The sequence below is a fragment of the Numida meleagris genome, chromosome 2 (assembly GCF_002078875.1).
Source record: "Numida meleagris isolate 19003 breed g44 Domestic line chromosome 2, NumMel1.0, whole genome shotgun sequence".
In the NCBI taxonomy this organism is placed as follows: Eukaryota; Metazoa; Chordata; class Aves; order Galliformes; family Numididae; genus Numida; species Numida meleagris.
Window position 1 is genome coordinate 126,075,997 of NC_034410.1, and position 19,563 is coordinate 126,095,559.

At 42.4% G+C, this 19,563-nt stretch overlaps 2 protein-coding genes across 10 annotated transcripts in view; one reads left to right on the forward strand and one right to left on the reverse strand.

Annotated features, from left to right (window-relative positions):
* MATN2 (matrilin 2) overlaps positions 1–10,596 on the forward strand; it is a 75,873-nt gene extending 65,277 nt beyond the window's left edge. For 4 of the 8 annotated variants that reach the window (XM_021386995.1, XM_021386990.1, XM_021386991.1 and 1 more), the window contains 5 exons: positions 3,438–3,590; positions 7,579–7,650; positions 8,224–8,334; positions 8,563–8,652; positions 10,252–10,596. In XM_021386995.1, the coding sequence (XP_021242670.1) occupies positions 3,438–3,590; positions 7,579–7,650; positions 8,224–8,334; positions 8,563–8,652; positions 10,252–10,304 (479 nt within the window). In that variant the 3' untranslated portion in view covers positions 10,305–10,596. The remainder of the gene's footprint in view (positions 1–3,437; positions 3,591–7,578; positions 7,651–8,223; positions 8,335–8,562; positions 8,653–10,251) is intronic. The other 4 variants (XM_021386993.1, XM_021386992.1, XM_021386994.1 and 1 more) reach the window with 3 other exon arrangements.
* Positions 12,120–15,481, reverse strand: RPL30 (ribosomal protein L30). Of its 2 annotated transcripts, XM_021386999.1 has the most exons (5): positions 15,376–15,481; positions 15,245–15,296; positions 14,170–14,315; positions 13,272–13,402; positions 12,120–12,290 (listed from the first exon to the last, which is right to left on the reverse strand). In XM_021386999.1, exons 2-5 carry the CDS (start codon positions 15,263–15,265, stop codon positions 12,241–12,243), a joined length of 348 nt encoding a protein of 115 aa, XP_021242674.1. In that variant the 5' UTR covers positions 15,266–15,296; positions 15,376–15,481; the 3' UTR covers positions 12,120–12,240. The 2 variants fall into 2 exon arrangements, with proteins under 2 accessions (XP_021242674.1, XP_021242675.1); XM_021387000.1 differs by having other exon boundaries at positions 15,245–15,426.

Consider the following 19,563-nt stretch of genomic DNA (forward strand, 5'->3'; position numbering starts at 1 on the left):
GCTAGTTCAGTGACCACTGTAGCAGAATATCAGATCTTTGGTGTTCACAGGAGCCTTTGCTACAAGGCTCTGTCGTTCCTACTGTGGGACTAATGCTGAGTGCCTCACTGCTGGGGTTCTGTGCCATCTGCAGGTCTACTCAAGTGGCATGCCATGCATTTCCCTGTGAGTAGATACTTGATACAGAGAACACTGGCAAATTCATCAAAAATTCTAACAGTAAAAAGACACTAATTAAAAAAAAACAACCAACCCTGTCTCTTCAAAATGCAGAAATCTACCCTTCTCCTGAGAAGTGTACATTGTTTAATAATTTAATAATTGATTATATCTTTACTTATTTATATGATGTATTTTAACTAATTTTAAGTGCTGGTGGTGTTCTGGAAGGAAGAAGGGTTGTCCTTTCATATGCATACAGCTTCAGTGCTGCCTTCCAGCATGACAGATCATGCTGAAAAGTAACTCAAAGGTGCTGGCCTTTCATACAAAATATGTTTGGGACAGAAAACTCTCATCTAGGACACCTGCACCACAAATCAAAACTTTACAGCCATTCAGCAGAGATTACTGAAACTTTTCAAAGCTTTTCAAGAAAATGAAGGATCCCTTCTTTCTTTGCAAAGCGTTTTCTGTGTTCTGAGAAATTGCATTAAGTACAAAGACTAATGGCCTACAACACAGAGAATACAATCAGACTTTAGAAGATGCCACATGTATTTTTTGTTTTTGTTTTATTGACTTGATATAACAATCCTGGTGATGTATGAATACTATAGCCTTGATCAGGACTGATAATTCTTTCTATGAAGAAAAGGATATGATAAGAGTATGTGTTAACAAAGTTGCAATGAAATATAAACCAAGTATTCTTCAAAATTAAAAACAAAATTCACTAAATAGTGTGGTCTGGGAGAGTACATGGAGAATTTACAGGACTGAAGGAAAACAATACTAAGTCAACCTTCCTTGCTGAATGAAACCTCAGCTCCAAACGATTTACACCACAGGCCAAATCCATCTCCTGTGTAACTGCAGTGTAGGCAGTGTAGTGATGCTGAGCATAAAATTGGCCATGAATGTTTTATCAGTGATATCTCCAAGCCTTTAGAAAGCAGCAGACTTCAGCATGACTGGTCCACTTGTGAAACTGAATAAGCTTCTGGTGAATGTTCTACTTTTCTGATTCAACTGCAGTTGTAGGCAGATTCATGACAAGAATAAGGAGATACCTGAGCAAAATGTTGAAGATTTCATAGAATCACAGAATTGTAAGGGCTGGAAGGGACCTCTAGAGATCATTGAGTCCAACTCCCCTGACAAGGCAGGCTCCCTAGACCAGGTTGCACAGGTTGGAAAATGTGTGTTTGATGGTGTTATCAGGCCCAAGATCCTTCAGCAAGAAGGTTAAAGTTGCAATTCAGTGAGTGTGTGGCTATTATTACTCAGTAATAATAAAGAAATATCAGACCTTTTTATCCTAAGTGTTATCTTAAAGCAAACAACTGAGAAGTCAGTATTTTTCTGACATCTTATAAAAGAACTTGAAACAAAGTTAATTGCAGTATTATGAATCAAAAAATCAATACTAGCGGTGGACATTTTCTAACAGAAGTAATGTAAAGAGAAATGTTGTGTCAAATCATATGTTCACAAGAATAAAAGCATCCATGGATAAAAGCTGAAAAGGGGGATATTAAAGATCACCACATTTTCTACTCATTGCTTATCATCCGTCCAATGAGAGGATTGTGAACCACTTCCTCATGCCCTGCTATCAGGGTTAGGAAAAGTAAAAATCCTCTTTTATTTTCTCCTTAGCTCCTCTGCAAGGGAGGTGCCTGTATGGAGCAGCTCTGCTGTAAGGGCTTTTCTTTCCTAGACCCACAGTTTGATTCCTTCCCCCTGCTCTTCTTACCCTCATAGGTTTGGGTGCCTTTGCTGTGCCTCCAAGCTCATCACTTAGAACGAAAGAAATAAGTATCAATTTACTCTGAGAATTCTGGTGAAAAACTAAATACTTATATTTTTCTAAAAAATGACTGGTATCTTTCAAGATTCTGACCCGTTTGCTGGCATGTAACAGGTCTCCCCATCAAGCCAAGAAGTAGCTTTATTGCACACACCCTACATAAAGACACGCACAAACTAGGAACCGTCAGTACAACCAGTAGGCTGATTTGTGTGATGCACAGAATCACAGAAAGTTTGAGGTTGGAAAGGACCTCTGGAGTTGTCTGGCCCAGCCCCAGAGGAGGCTGCCCAGGACGAGGGCCATGTGGCTTTTGAAAATCTCCAAGGAGGAATACTCCACTGCCTGTGGATAAGCTGTGCCAGTGCTCAGTCACCTGCAGAGTAAAAAAATTGTTCCTGATGTTCAGAGGGGAGCTCCTGTGTTTCACTCTCTATTCATATGCTCTTGTCTTGTCACCAAGCACCACCAGAAGGAGCATGGCTCCATCGTTGCCTCCTCCCTTCAGGCAGACACTGACGAGATCTCCCCCGATCCTTCTCCAGGCTGAAGAGTCCCGGCTTTCTCAGTATTTCCTTGTGAGAGAAGCGCTCCTGTCCCTTAATCGTGCTCAGGCTCTTTGCTCAACTCTCTCCAGTATGTCCATGTCTCTCTCGTACCGGTGGCCCCACAACTGGCCCCACTGCTATAGGTGTGGCCTCACCAGGGCTGAGCAAAGGTTCACCTCCTTCAACCTAATGGCAACACTTCGCCTAACACAGCCCTGGATACCATTCACCTTCATAGCAGCAGGGACACATTGCTGACTATGTTCAGCTTGGTGTTGAGGAGGACTCCCAGGCCCTTTTCTGCAGAGTTGCTCCCAACTGGGTGCTCCCAGCATGTCCTGGTGCCTCCTCAGGTGCAGGTTTGTGCTTCTCCTTGTTGAACTTCATAAGGTTCCTGCAAGCCCACCTCTTCAGCCTGCTGAGATCTCTATGGATGGCAGCATGACCCTCTGGCTTATTGGCCAGTGCTGCCAGTTTTGCATTGTTCGCAAACTTGCTGAGGGCATGCTCTGACTCATTATCTAGATCCATAATGGAAGTGTTAAATAGGGCTGGACCCAGTATTGGCTCCTGGGGTACATGGCTAGTTACTGACCTCCAGCTGGACTGTGTGCAACTGATTTTCTTGGATGTTTTGCAGTATTCTTTCTTGGTTCTTTTACTACGAGTAGTGGCCAAGAAACTCTCTATATATCTTCTGAATTACAGAAAATCAGTGAGTTTCTAAATGTCTTGTAAATAACAGAAGCATATTAAGCCTCTTCAAACACAATTTTCAAGATATATGGCACATATACATTTCTCATGCTCTCCTGCTCTCTTTCTGAAATGACTAATACTCATATTTTCCTTTCATGGAGGAACAAGGGTTTAGAACTGCTGATGTAATAATTATATGCAATTTCTTTTGAATCTAGGTATAATTATCTATGCCATTGGAATAGGAAAAGCAATTGAAGAAGAACTGCTGGAAATTGCTTCTGAGCCATCATATAAACATCTCTTTTACGCTGAGGATTTCACAGCAATGGAGGACATAAGCGAAGAGCTGAAAGTTCAAATCTGTGAAGGTAACAGTATTCCACTTTGAATGAGATAGAAGAGGAATGCATGTTTATAGATTTCTTTTGCAGGCTAAAGGAGCAGGTAGTTTTATTCACAGTGACTTCTGTCATAGCGGAGATGATTGGTGTAAGACATTGCCAGGCATCAGTCACTCATGGTGATTTTTCTGCCTTTCGATATGTAAGGAATATATACACCTAATCTACAACTAGGTAAAGGTACAGAATTCCTTTTCCTTTATTTTCTTAACACTTGTATAAAATGAACACTCCTATGCTCAGAAGAATTAATTGCTTCCTCCTCTTTCTTTTTGCTACGCTTAAGTCATCAGAGCGCTGAACCCCACCCTGCCAAACCAGCGTGATCTGGTTCATTAGGAATGTGGGAAAATAATGGATGTATAAAGTCTTAATGGAAAATATAAATTGCTCTTAAGCTCAATAGCAAAAAAAAAAAAAACCCAAAAACATAGAACAAACTATCAAGATATGTAGTGCATATTTATAGAACATGAAAAATAGTTCATTGAATATACATTCAGAGCTAAAAAGAGCAGATCGTAGTTGTACGTATGCTCCAAGTTTTGCTCCACAAATACAGGTTTGTTGCAGAAAGCACCCTTCCTCATTTTGGCACAGCCAGCCTCTCTCTAAACATTCCCAGCTGATGTCTTGCAAAGGAAAGGGGGAATGTGAGCTGGGATTAAAGCTGTTACAGCCAGAGAGAGAACTGTGTGTCACTTCTACTCACATGCTCCCAGCACTGAGTATTATTAGAACATTCACATTTATACTCGGAACAAAACACAGATATGTCACAGTGAATAATGTTGAGCTCAGCACTAGTACAGGACGGTTCAATTTTCACTGCTTTTATTTGGTTGTTTTTTCTTGGAATTAAATGCAAAGATGTTTTACTTTACTCCTTAGTGTTACTATATACAATTGGCTGGCAAGCAACAGTGCATTTCTTCCTCATTCAGATACCAAGAATCAGAAAAAAAAAGAATGTGAGAATATTCCTTGTTTGTATATTTTCTGGGCTTCTCTTAGTCATAAGAATCTTCGAGCTCAATCTTTCTGAAATTTTCAACTTTCAAAATACTATGATAACATGAAACCAAGTCTGTTCATTAACTTTCTTACTAGGCGGATAATCTACTGATGACAGCATGTCATCTTAAAAGCCTGGGGAGATGCCAAAGACAAAATTATCTGGCAGCTGGTATAATGATTCTCACTCATTAGCACACCCCAGAGCTCAGTGACGGAAATGCATCCTTCAGGTACCCACAACAGTATTTAGCAGCTGTAATTTTTTTTAAATACATTACTCAGAGTATGAAAAATAAGTAAATTCTGCCCCTTTGTGGCAGTTTTTTGCACCTCTAGTAGCAGGGCAGAGCTGGTGCTTCAGAGCTTCTGCCTGCCTCCTCCTGGCTCACCTCTAGGCAGTGCCTCACACCTGTGGATAACTCTGGACTTAGCCAGCTGGTTATTTTTCTGGACGCTCCAAAACTACGTATTGCTCATCTACTCACTCCACCAGAAATTCTGCCTCCAAACCTGTTACACAAGCTGGAAGTTCATTTTGTCCTGTCAGTTTTTCCCCTGGACCTAATTGTTTCCCCTCCTTTGCAAGAGCAGTATTCTAAGGCACCATCATATAAGGGCAGTGAGAGGCCCTCTGAACTTGTCTGCAGCCCAGACATGGACTCCACTGACAAAGCCTCTCATCCCCAGTCCCTGCCTGTTTCTAAGCAAAGCAGAAGCCCTCCAAATCTGTTTTGGGGTAAGGCTTTCTCCTTTTACTCGGCAAGAAAGCATCAGCTCTGTAGAATAGCTGCTGATTACTATTAATTATTCTCAATGACTAGTTATGAAAATGTGTTTTTCTCTTCTATTATTTATTAATAAGAGTAATTCAGTTGGAAGGGTCCCATTCATTGCCTCTGTTAACATTCAGTTCTCATATGGCTGGAAGCACTGACGAAGCTACAGCAATATCAGATACAGTAGGCACTCATCGTGGTTGCCTTTTTACCCATGTTCTGTGTGTTATGAGAGCCCTTAATTACATGGTTAGATGCATGTTTGTCACAAGAGCCCAGCCCTGATCAGATGACAGCACTCAACAGCCTGCTGGTTAACATTCTGTTCTTTCAAATTGCACATCGTTACGACTGCTTTGGAAAACACTTTCTCATGGGCTTTTTCCTAACATAGTATTTAGGTTTTGTTCCAAAAGAGAACACCAGAAACAAGCACTGAAGTTTAGCATGGTTTCCCCAACAAAATTGAATATTTATGTTCACTGCACTGACTTCATCAAAGGACTCACTTACTATTTAGCAGCCTGTCTGTACTTGTCTGATTATTTACCGCTTTGACAGAAGTGATGAGAACAGAATTCTTCAGGTCCAAACTAGTTTCTGAAGCGTGAAGAGGAGTTTCTGAAATACCCAATTTCAATCCCAAACTAGAAACATTCTGCCCCATCTCTACCAATGTATCTCAGTCTTGTTTCTTCCCTGTCTTACATCCGAATCCTAAGCGTCCATAGCTCAGACTTTCTATGTCAGTCCTTCTACCCTAGACAGTCTTATTAGCCTACAGCTCTTAAGCAACTTATGGGGCCATCCATTACCTGGTGTCAAATACTCAAGGTTCACCTTACCTGTTTTTTCCCTCCTACACATGGAATTTCACCATCCTCATTCCTAGTTGCTCATCCTTATGCTAGACTCCTCACCTCGTTTGTTTCTTCTTTGCTTCGTGATCTCATCCCACATATCTCTACCTTGGACTATTTTCTCTGAGATCTCGGTGTTCCATCAAGCAAGCTCCCAGTCATGCTTTTTAATAAATATAAATGCTGTATTTCTGCCCAGTGAACTCTAGTCTCCTTATTCAGTCACTCTTCTCTCTGTTCATTCCCCGTTCCTTGCGCTGAGCCATTCCAGTTTCCACCTTAAGTGTGTCATCTGTTTCCCAGTGCAGTTTAATACATCTGCATATTATTGTATATTTGTCAAAACTCACTGGACCGATAGTAGTAGAGCTCCCAATAGCTACAGCAAACAGGTCCAGAAGAATCTTCCATCTGCCTTCTGCATCTTGACGGCACAACAGCAAATTGTACTATCAATCACCTTTCCCCTTATGCATCCACTTTCAGTGAAGAAACTTTGGGCACATACTGCAAAATCAGGAGGAAGGGAGTTTCAAACACTCACATCCACTCCCCCCCAGCATAGCTGATCAAAGTGTGAAGATGTTAAATGTGCACTTTCCAGTTCATCTGGGCCCCTAAGAGCTCTAAAATTAACTGAAAGTAAAGCATTTAGTTTTGTAGAAAAGAACTCAGAAACAAAAGCTACCTCTACATTGCCCTCTTGTGGCAGGAAACAGGCAGCGTGCAGAATGACCTTTGAGGTGGTTGTACCTACAAAGACATTTGCATTTCTGCCAAGACACCCTTTAACTAATAAATAAATGTCTGAAGTCTGTGCTTCTTGAGCTAGAAACCTTTAATCCACTACAATTACTAGAAAAAGTACAGAAGCTACTACTCCCTTCTGACCAAACACTTCCAACTTCCTTATAAAGGGGAAAACAATGAGATTTCATCCTTCTGTAAGCAGTTTTTATTCAGTTCCCCCAAAGGACTGATGGATAACAACGCAATATGCAAGAACTTTCCCCGGAAGGACCCAACATAGGTTGCTGTGATTTCAAACTGTTTAGCCACTATTAATCTACTCGTAAAGCACTTCCAGTTCTGGAAGAGCTCCAGTAGTCAAGTTGAAAGGTGAGTCCTGGTGTGTAGCCAAGGGCTGAGTCCATCAACACTGGACCTCTTGAAGCCTGAACAGGCACAAGGCAATCTCCGTGTATGGTGAAAGACCAAGTAAGAAACATATCCTTTTCTAGGCAATTACATCCTTTTTGTCCCTTCTGTGATCTCATTTAATTGACAATTTCTTTCTGCCAGCCTTGAGAGATTCAGCTCACCAGCAAGATCTGTCATCTGGAAGGCTCCATAGGACTAATCCACAGTCATCAGGTTGGCTCTTTTAACTCAGTGTCCTGCTGTGTCCCCAGTCAGCCCAATCATTGCTAAGCTGCCTCACCATGGCTTCTTCTGCAGAGAGCCCTAACCATTCACTTACGGGAGAACTGCATTGCCCACCCCACTCCCCCAAAAAGCCACGCGTTCTTTTCTGCAATTCAGATCTGCTTCTAATACAGAAAATTTGAGATCCACTGTAATAAATGCATGGCTGCATGCTCCCTTTTTATACCAACCAAATGAATTATTTCAAGGGGAAACTTCTATTTCAACACTGTGCATGATTTCTGTGAAGCATGTTCAGCTTTCAATCCCTTCTCTTTCTCACAGGAGCCTTCACAACTCCCTTTCAGTTCTGCAACCCACAGCTTAAATCACATACGCAGTAAATACAGCCTAACAGCTTGGTTCCTTCACATCTTTGTATTGCTAGTCCTCTCCTATGAATGATCCTCACTGCAATCAGTAAGATTACCCCCTAATTAAGGAGAATTCTGCATGCGAGTAGCAAAAATACCGTATCATTAAGTGGGTATGATTTTTAGACTTTTGGGGGGTTTCCTGCAGGACCTGAATCAACCACAGTAGAAATCACAGATGTCCTTGCCTGTCCCAGTCTTGCAATACAGCATAAGTATATTTTTGAAGACAGTCACACTCACTCAACAAGAACAACAGGTAATTAGGATCTTTATTTAGGTAATTCTGACTGGTCTTTAAGGAGTGCTGTGCACTATTTTTCAGTATTTACAAAATCTGCCCCATGGCATTCCTGCAGACGTTGACCTGTTTTGAGAACAGGGAGCTGTATTATTAAACTTGTTCTGCATTTAGAAGTCTTTGTCTTTCCCTCTCTCAGTCCAGTGGATTTATTCAGTATTTTGTCTATGCTTGACTGTTTTTCAGCAAAAACTTCGAAAGACCAATGCAAATGTGAAAACTTTGTGACGTTCCAGAACTACGCAACCAACGAAGTAAGAAAACTCACGCAGCGATATATCCTTTCAGAATGTTTCTTATGTATAAGACAAAAGGAACAAGTTAAAAGTAATTATAACCCCTCAAGTCTAAGCTGCCTCTATGGCTCAAATCAACATACTGGGATGAAAGCTGAACTACTAAATCTCCAAGAAGCAAGGCTCTTAAGACTTTAGATCTCCTTCTCCTTCATAGAAGGGACCAACATATTAATAAGGATCTTAACTTTTCATAATTTCTAACAGTAAATATCTTCAGGATCAGCAAAGAAATGAGTGGTCAAAAATCAAGCCTAACACTCTTTGCTTTGTTTACTTCAGATAACAACAAAAGAACATTTAGTAGCTACAGGGATCAGGAGGTATTTCCCTTCTGGACTGCTAGGGGAAGCACCAGATATAGTAAGGCATTTAAAGTAAAATTCCCAATGAAGACGAATCAGAGGACATGCAGTCTAATTAATTTTGCATGAATACATACAGAAGGAGTTAAGTACAGACTGATAGCCCTCTCTCTACAAGCTAGACTGTCTTTTCAAGGGAGCTGCTAGTACAGTAGCCTTTATGATATTATCTTTAATATCCATCTGGGCTTGGGAAAATAGCAGCTGGCAATGAGTTTCTCCAGTATTTTGTGCCATACAGTACTTACACAGCAAACTCCTGGGTTTTCTTCATAAAACCTGCTTCTGCGTAATCAGTTAGTAAGAATACATCACACCTTCTGGTTAAGTCTTCTCAGAACCATGTACATGATCAATAAGCACTTTCTGCAAAAAGTGCAGTGATGTATGAGCACTTATTTGTGTGCTTCCTAGAGAATAGCTTCAGACTGAGGTACTGTGGAGTTTGTCTGTCCAGACTCAGGCTAACAGAGCCCTCCAGGGTCTTGCCTGCAGGGTAACCTTTACTAGTACCTTAAGACCTCCACCTAGATGGTTTTCTTGAAGATGTCTAAGAATTACGCTATAAGCACTAGAATCATAGAATTACCGAGGTTGAAAAAGACCTCCAAGATCATCATCCAGTCCAACCATCTACCTTTCACCAGTATTTCCCACTAAACCACATCCCTCAGTACAAAATCTAAACGTTTCTTGAATACCACCAGGGACAGTGACTCCACCACTTCCCTGGACAGCCCCCATTCCAGCGCCTGACCAGTCTTTCAGAGTTGTTTTTCCCTAATGTCCAATCTGAATCGCCCCAGTGCAACTTGAGGCCATTCCCTATAGTCCTATTGCTAGTTAGGCAGGACAAGAGGCCAACCCCTACCTTGCCACGACCACCATTCAGGCAGCTGTAGAGGGAAAGTCTCCCCTGAGCCTCTTCTTCTCCAGACTGAACAATCCCATTCCCTCAGCTGCTGCCCATAGGACTTGTGCTCCAGACCCAACACTGTCCAAATGTTCATCCACCTGTTCATAAACTGGGAATATGCTGATGTACACTCATAGTAAAGCTCAGGCTGAGCGTAACGTTTAAAAACCCAAGTCAGTGTGCATCATCTGGGCTCTAGCAGAAACGTCATGCTCAGCAACATCTGACTCATCGGACACCTGACACTTTTTATTATTACTCCATACTGTCATTAGCTGTTTCCTTAACTTTTATCTACTGGAAGAAATGACAAAGAGAATGGAAGACTTGGAAAACAGACTAAAATACTGATCAGAATTTAAAGCGTATATGACACTGTGTATTTATACATACAATGTTGTGAGAGCTATTTTGTTAAATCCGTTCAAAGTAAAATAACAAATCCTTGTATAAAGTTAAAAAAAGTATTTTTGAGCCCTGCATCTAATACACGTGTTCTGTCTTGCATTGATTGCAGATAAGTTTTGAAAGTTTATGTATAAAAAAGTTTAGCAACTAGCAGAAATTCTCATTAAGTAGAACTTAGCCAAAAGAAGCTATGCAAAACATTAAAATGCTGTTATTTTTTCATGTGAAAACTCCATGTTTTGAAGTATTTTTAAGCTATGAATTTATTTGGCTTGCTTTTCTGTACTTCCCTCCTCCACTCGCTCTGTTGCTATTTCAAGCATCCTATCTGTGCGACTATGTGTATGTATATATATACACACACATAAAAACAGAACAGTGCATTCACAGCAATTAGGTTTCATCCATTCTTTCCAACATGTGCAGACTACAGAAATCAGTTGGAAGTAAAAATACAGATTTATACCTCTGTGTTGAAATTGTGATGGACATAAAGTGGGAAACCAGTTGGGTTATCAGAGTATCACAATCTGAAGTCCCAAGTACTATTTCTCTTACCAGATCCAGACCAGATTATATTTCCCTCTTACAGGCCTTGGTCAGCATTCAGTGATTCTTAACTTTCCTGAATACAACTAGTATTTTAATTATGAAGACATTCCTTGGGCAATAAAACTAGCTGCACATTTGTCAAACACTAATGTGAAAATGAAACAGCAAATTGCTTCCAGCCATTCTGGAAGCATCTTAAGGCCAACTGAAGTTTTACTTCTACGCCCTTAGCAGCAGAGGCTCTCTTCTCCTAGGTTTATTTTTACTGACAACAGTACCCCAACTGTTTACTGAACTGATACAAAGCTGGAGTTTAACAATGCAGACTCCAGCTATTCCTTCTTGGCTTCATGTGCTGGTTTGCCTCTTTACCGTCTCGAACTTGAAATACACAACTTCATCCATTCCACACCAGAAACAGATAAGAGTTGCAGCAAAATTAGATTTAAGTGATCACTGATGATCGAATGACTGCACATGTGTAGAAAAAACCACCTCGTGTTTTAATGTACTTCAGAAAATAGAATGCAAGTTTTTCAGGGCTGCTGGTTCACAGTAACTGTCATTAAGTGTTCCTTTAACCACACATCAGCAAAGTGCTAACACCCCATTTAGTAGTCACTAGCAGTAACAGACTGAAACTGCAGTTGCAAAAAAAATTAAAAGGCAGAAATCCAGAAGATACCAACATCCTCATCAACAGTGACTTGAGAACACTACCTTAATCTGACACTACCACAGAGCATTCAGAAAGTTGTTTGGTTTTTTTTTTTTTTAAAAAAAAAAAGGTACTGACTTCAGACCAATGTGGAGATGTTAATTTGGTGTCTTACTGAAGATGTAATGTTATACATCATGTCTAGCAGCTAGTTTATTTGTATCTGACATACATATTCTCTTGGAAGGAAGAGATAAATAGAGGAATTTGCATTAATAGTTTATGACTCACTAGGTTTAAAAAAGTAAATGTTAAAAAAAAATTAAATCCTCTGGGGTCTCCCACCAACATCCCTAATTTGCCACTGCCTCGTAACAACTTGTTTTCCCATTAGCACTCCAGAAAATAAGAAGGCCACAGCCTGTTGGGATTTGATACCATACTTACCATGGTCAGGTCTTACTACTGAAGATCAACTTCTACAGTAAGCAACAGACAAGTTTTGTCCTGTGAAGGTTACTTCTAACAGAACAAGACAGACAGCAGTGGTAACGAATCTTCATTTATATAGTTTGTTCTCTAAAACCAGCAGAAGTATAATACAATACAAATTTTTCTTAAAATGGATCTGAAACCAGTTTTATTGTAGAAAGACCATCTTTACAGCATTTACTTCTCACTGGTTTGTTCTGGCATGCTTCTAATGATGTCAGAGTCACCTGTAAAACAAAAACACATTATTACAAGAAGATCTGCAGAAAGATCCATTCCCAGAAATAAGCCAAAAAAAAATTTCAAATGACCCTACAGTGATGACTTGATAAAAAATACTTCTGATTTTTGCTAATCCATACACGATATGCTTATGATAATTACGTATCTGTCACTAGCATTTAAAAAGCCAGTACTAGAGCAACAGTCTAGTCCTGGAGGACACAATGCATAGTTTTAATCTAGCGAATGTCTAGCCTCCCCTGATCACGAGAATATCAGGACAGCGAGAATATTCGCATCGTACTACACAGCAGAAAGGCTAAGTTCCAGTTCTTTACCTTACACTTAAGCTTACAGCTTCTATCAGAATACCAACAAGATAAATAAAGGTTTCTTTAGAAACAGGGAATTTAAACTGATGTTACTTGGGCAACATTTGGGAGTAGCTGAAACAGAAATCTGTGTGTGCACCGAATCAGGATGCTTTTGGTCAAATTGAACAATGGAAGATAAATTTGATTCTCTCCCAAGATTTTGCAAGAAAGATAGGAAATCACCTGATTAGCAGACTCGAGAAGGAACTTGAACAATTCTCTGGCACAAAGAGTGCTACCAAGCCACAGTAATTACGCGTAGATTTAAAATTTTAACAATGAATATGATTTTCAACTCCAGTACTGGATTAGTATCCATCTGCATACAGCTTATTCCTTGTGTATATACAAGACAACTCACAATCCAGCAGTCTATTTTACCAAGATCCTAGACTAACAAAGTTCAACAGTAAAAGGAGCCATATGCAAATGTAAGAAGCTAATTCTTGGACTAACAAAATAAGAATAGATCACAGTTAAACCCAAAGGAGAGCTATGACAAAGCATGACCATACCTCCGCACTTCACTTGCTAAGCACTGCTACTCACAGGTGAGTGCAGGAACCACTGCTACATACCCAATTTGTTCATTATATGGCAGGAGACACGTACCTGGGTCAATAATAGCCAGCGTGCACACTCTGTAGTATTTCCCACAAGCTGTGCCCAATTCAATGTTGTTGCCGCTATAATGATGGACACCAGTCTTTGCAAGCATGGCGTAGTATTCAATCTCTGATTTTCTAAAATTCAAAAACTGGGTATTAAAGTACTGACAAACAATTTGGCTGACTATACAACAAAAGCAGCTTAATTATACTTAAACCCTGCAGACTTTTCCTGCCTACCCAGAAAAAACACACTTAATGTGTGTTATAACAGTCTCTCCATTTCTCAAGCACTTACGTTGTTTTTTCTGCATCTGCAGTTTCTTTAATCTGTTGATACTCACTGGTGACAGAAAGGGACCAGAAGTTAACTGAGGACTGTGTCAGGAGATGAAAATTACTTAAGACTTCATTCTCCTAGAACAGCAAATTTAGTGTGCTTCAAACATTTTAAACTGCAATCAATTACTAGTTTTTCCTTCTTGGAAAATTATTTTCCAGTCTCCAACTTTGAAAAAATCAGGAATTGAGTCCCAGTATACTTCCACAGAAGGCTTAGGTTGGAAGGGACCATGAAGATCACTTAGCTCCAACCCTGTGTCACGTGCAGGGACAGTTCCCACATCAGGTATGAACCTACGCTGTGACAGAGTGAAAAAGCTTACAGAATCTTCTGCAAGGTGAACTCTGTATTAGAAAACTATACAACAGCTGGAAGGTACTGTCACACATCCAGACCTAAAATCTGTATACACCAAACAACTCATCATGTTTATTTCACAGTACTATGGAGTACGTCTACGAGCTATTCTGTGTTACCAGCTCGCATGAGTCACATGCTGTATTTCTATACAACACCTGCTTTAGTTTTTAAGAAGAATTTTTCTCATACATCTGCTTACCTCAAAGCGGGACAGTTGTTGGCCAGGATGACCAACTTGGCTTTCCCTTGCCGAATCATTTTCAGAGTCTGTTTGTATCCTAGCACGTATTTACCGCTTTTCATAACCAGCTGAAGCCTGGAGTTTATGGACTCCAGGGACTTTTTCTGGAAAAATAAATAAGTAGAAGAGTTTCATTACATGTTACTTTACCTTTCACAAAGTGGCAGAGGACGTAAGGTGAAGAAATTCCAACCACACGCAACCTTGTCCCAATTATTTGCAATGCAGAATAAAAGAGTCAGCACACCATATGATTATGAGAAAGCTTGTGGATAAGCACAATGCTGATACTGTGTTTGCCAACTTCACAAAATACCTCTTTACCCATTACTTGGTAATGAAAAGCATTGTCACTACCACCTACATTACCCAGTGATGTATTTATCGTGCCTTTGCAAAGCTCAGCTAGTCACATCCAAGCATAAACTACCTCTGACTTCTAAACCTGAGCCACGTTTCACATTTGCCACTTTGCAGGGCATGCACTAATAAGCACGCCACTGGTTGGTAGAAACAACCACATGCAGAAGGTGCGGACCCTCCAAGAGGAGCGTGACAGCCAATAAGGAATAACGAATACCATCAGCTCATACGCAACTCATGCTCGGTACAATAGCTTTAAGATTTAAGACTACAACACAGCAGGAAACTGAAGTCTGAACTCTAACACCCTTTGACCATGTCAGGAAAAGAGCTGCAGCCCCCCTCGCCTCCGGCTGGGGCAGGGACCCCAGGAGCAGTTAGGATGCTGCACAGGAGAGAACTGAGTACAGACAAGCAGGCAACGAGCAGCTGCAGCGCTACGCTCAGAGGTACAGCCCGGGCCCAGAGGGCCGCGACAGGCGCTTCAGGCTGCTCCCAGGTCCCCCCGCCGCCCCCGCCTCGGGCCATGCGCGGGCCCGCTCCGCCCCATCCCACCTCAGGCCCGGCAGAGCGCCCCGGCCCCACCGCCGCACCACCGAGCGCGGCGCCCGCCGTCGGCGGAGGCCGGGCCGCCGCCACGTGAGGCCACACGCGGCCCGCTCCCACTCACCGTCTTCTTTGCGGCCACCATTGTCGCTGCCTGGCGTTGAGTCAGGCGGTACCTGGAAGACAGGAGGAGCGGAGGGTCGGGTTAGCGCTCAGCAGTGGCTCCTCGGGCCCGCCCGGCCGAGCCCCACTCACCGGACACGCGCCACCAAGATGGCCGGGCCGCCAGAAAGGAGCAAGCAGCCGGCGGGCGCCGCCTATCCCCGCGCCACCTCTCGCGAGAACTTCTACGCGGCACTTCTCGCGAAAGCTTCCACACGCCTTCCTGCTGCTGCTCCTGCTGCAAAGGCGCCTGCGCACCGCCGCCACTAGGGGGGGTGGGGTTTTGTGTGGGGGCTTATGTGTTGTGGATGTTGGGATTCAGTAGGCAGAGTGATGTTACTGCTTGCTTACCCTGCGTACAATTCTCCGTGTTTCACAGAGCCATTTTGCTTCTTTATAGGCTGGTGGGAAACTTCAAGAACCAGTCCAGGAAGCCCCTTGCAGAGCAGAGCTCCAGGTGTCTCCCTTCCCTGTGAGGATGGCACTTGTGAAATGCAGCTCCTGCTGAGTGTTGAATCCTGGGTGTTTTGTGTGCTACTGCATACGGGTAGCTCTGGGGTAGAGACCCCTCGTGTTGGCTGGTTTGGGTTTGGGCACGTTTCATTAATTTGGCTTTTTATTTGAGGCAAAGATGCCTCCAGTCCGCCTTCCTCAGCAGGGCCACGTGGCTGGGCACAGTGCTGTCTCCCTCCCCAGAGGGGTGGATAGCAAGCTGGACCTGAGCCAGCAACATGCCCTTGCAGCCCAGAAGGCCAGCCGTACCCTGGGCTGCATCAAAAGTAGCATGGCCACCAGGGTGAGGGAAGTGATCCTGCCCCTCTACTCTGTGCTGGTGAGGGCTCACCTGGAGTACCGCATCCAGATGTGGAGTCCTCAGTACAGGAGAGACGTGGACCTGTTGGAGCACATCCAGAGGAGGGCCACAGAAATGATCCAAAGGATGCAACACCTCTCCTACAAGGACAGGCTGAGAGAGCTGGGGCTGTTGAGCCTGGAGAAGAGAAGGCTGCAAGACGACATGATAATGGCCTTTCAGTATCTAAAGGGGAGCACCAGGAAACAAGGGGACAGACTCTTTAGCAGGATCTGTGGTGACTGAACAAGGGGAGATGGTTTCAAGCTCAAAGAGGGTAGGTTTAGGTTAGATACAAGGAAAAAGTCTCTTACAGTGAGGGTGGTGAGGCACTGGAACAGGTTTCCCAGGGATGTGGTTGATGCCCCATCCCTGGAGACTTTCAGGGCAAGGCTGATCAGGCCCTGGGCAACCTGATCTAGCTGAGGATGCCCCTGTTCGTTGCAGAGGAGTTGGACTAGATGGCCGTCAGAGGTCCCTTCCAACGCTAGGGATTCTATGATTGTATGATTCTGCTGATAAGACTTCACACTCATAGAATGTACTGCAATGTATACAACATTGTGGTGGGGTGCTGACAGAGGCTGCTGAGAATCTGTGGGTGCCCCATCCCTGGGGACGTTCAAAACCAGGTTGGATCGTGCCCTGGGCAGCCTGATCTGGTGGGTGGCAACCCTGCCCATGGCAGGGCATTGGAACTAGATGATCTTTGAGGTCCCTTCTAACCCAGGCCATTCTATGATTCTATGGTGTGAACCCCAACATACATGCTTTGTGATGGCTGAAACAACAAAACTAGCATAAAAGCTTTTCTACATTTGCCTAAGTTTGTGTAAGCATGGCAGAACGTTGTGTTTCTTGGGTTTAGAAAGTTTGATGCCTTTGTCAACATGCGTTATGTAGTAACTAACTAAAAAGCAAAGCCAAAATATACTGCATTCACTTACTATTAATGTAGATTATTTTGATTAACAAATTGAAATCATTTGTCTTACTACGTTGATACACCTTTCTACTAGTATAGCTACCTCCGCACTGATTTTTTTCTGGTATATGCTCACATGCCTCTCCAAATATTTATGAAAGAACAGCCTTCTCAGTGATACATATCCCCAGTGGAACCACGTGGGGGCAATACACAAGTAATCATCACCTAAGCAAACACCTGTCAGTTTGCTAATCCAGCCACGCTAAAGGTGGGTTTCCAGAGGACACACACTATAACCTACATTTATTTACTTTTTCTCAGAATTTGTAAATTCACAGAATTGTCTATTTAGCAGCCACATTTTTTGTGTGTGTGAAAATAAAAAGTTAAATGTTTTATGATAAAATCTGAAACACATTTGTATATTTCATACTTCGAAATAATTTCAAAACATTCTCATCTAAGTGTGGGTTTACAGCCCTGAAAGGGTTAGCAAACAGAAAATCGCCAAAAAAACCTGACTTGCTCAGGCAAGCCAAAAGGTTGGACACCCATGGCTTATGTCTTCTTGCAAAATTTGGAAGCCCCACAGCTCCAGGAGAGGGAGCTGTCTGCAAATGTGTCCTTTGCAACCTCAGCTCAAATTAGGAGTAATGTAATACTTAAGAGCTTGTAAAACTAGTTCTTTCCAACGTCGCATTTTTAAAGAAAGCAAACAAACAAACCAAAAAATGCCTTTCTGAAAGAACTTTCCATCGGAGACTTCAGTCATTGGGACCCAAGTTGTGGCCCTAGATTGCAGAATCATAGGACGACTTGGGTTGGAAGGGACTTGGAAGAAATCTGGGAAACACGTGCAGAAATTGGTGCTTCCACTTGTCCCTCACACCCCAGATCTCCCTTGTGTAGCTGCGAAGGCACCTCCTGAGAGTCTGTGGTCCATAGAATGTCCTTTATAAGTCCAAAGGGCTGTTTCAAGTCAGATGAAGGCAACTTGAGAAGTAAGGAAAGGCTTTGGCATCTTGAAAGTTCTTTATTATATGGTCACTGTTTTGCTAATTGTCAGCAGCTTGAACGGATGGGGATGGGTACGTGCTATACTCTGATGGCAGTGGTCCTCAAGGTGTCTCACCAACTTCCTCTTCACATATAATTGGACTGTGTAAGAAAACACCAGGTAGAGGTATTTGGAGACATAAATGAGCAGAGTAAGAGATGTAGGAGAAAAGTCACTGGTGGAGCACTGACCCATCTAAAAAACTGGAGAGTGCCTTCATCATTTGAGCCCTGGAGAAAAATGCAACAAACCTAGTGCATCTGAGGAATTCTAAGTGATCTAGAAGAAGAAAACTATGCAAGATCATAAAGAAACCTCATTTTCTTTGATTCTGGACTTCTGATTGCAAATTACTGAGTCATGAGTCATTGCTCTGCTTTAGCTGGGGCTATAACTTCATGGTACATCAATCTCAGTACAGATGGCAGCAAAAGGAGTTCCCACCCTGAGCTTGCTTTCTTTTTTTCAGAGTTGTTTTTGACTGAAACCAGTAATCATTTCATAACGCTGTCCCACAGTGGTGCTGACAGCAGTGATGGGATGTCGTTCTGTGGGTGGGAGGAGCACCTGGGGAGGGGGAAGGCAAAAGAGCAAGGTGGGGACCTACTGATGTCACATGCCCCTGGCACCAGCATATCATAAAACTGCAGTGCAAGCAATGGTAGCAGTGTGTACACATCCTTGAGGAAGCACAGGCAAATTAACAGGTTTTCCTTCACAGATGGAGCTGCCTAAGGTCATGGATGTGGTCTCTTGCAGCAGCTGAGCTGCAAGCAGTAAGTACTGGCTGCACTGTGCAAAACTGGACCTGTCTGTGCAGCACAGGCACGTGTGTTTGTGCAGAGAATTCCCAAAGCAGCTCGTTCCCTATGTTGTAGAACATGAGACATTGCCCCCTCAAATGCAATGATAATTGTACCATCAACTTTCTAGTAGAGTAGTTGCCCTGCTTTTCTAAAAATTACATGTAATCGTATGAGAGTAAAGTGAGGCACTAAGAAAAAAGGTCAGAGCACTAATTATGTATTCTCTTGTAGACAGTGTGTCATCACCTAAATAATAATGCAAAATATGCAAAGATGTGGTCCTACCCTCTCCTACATTTTTAGCCCTATCAAAATCTCTGCACAGTTATATAACAACTTTATGTGAACACCTGCATTCTTTTGCACTTGTCAGGGCTATTAAAAGTGACAGACTATGTTGTCTGATAATAATCACATATTATAGCAAATTCAAACATGTTCATCCAATTTTCACAGGGTCATGCACTGAACTATCCCCTTCATTGTCAGGCAAATAAATACAGATCTTTGTTTCAGACCGCTGGGAATTTGGAATCCAAGTAATGTACAGGTCTGTGGAATTAGTATTCAAATCTCAGCCATCCTTCCGATGACTTAACCATGAGAAAGGAAGGAAGAAAGGAAGGAAGGAAGGAAG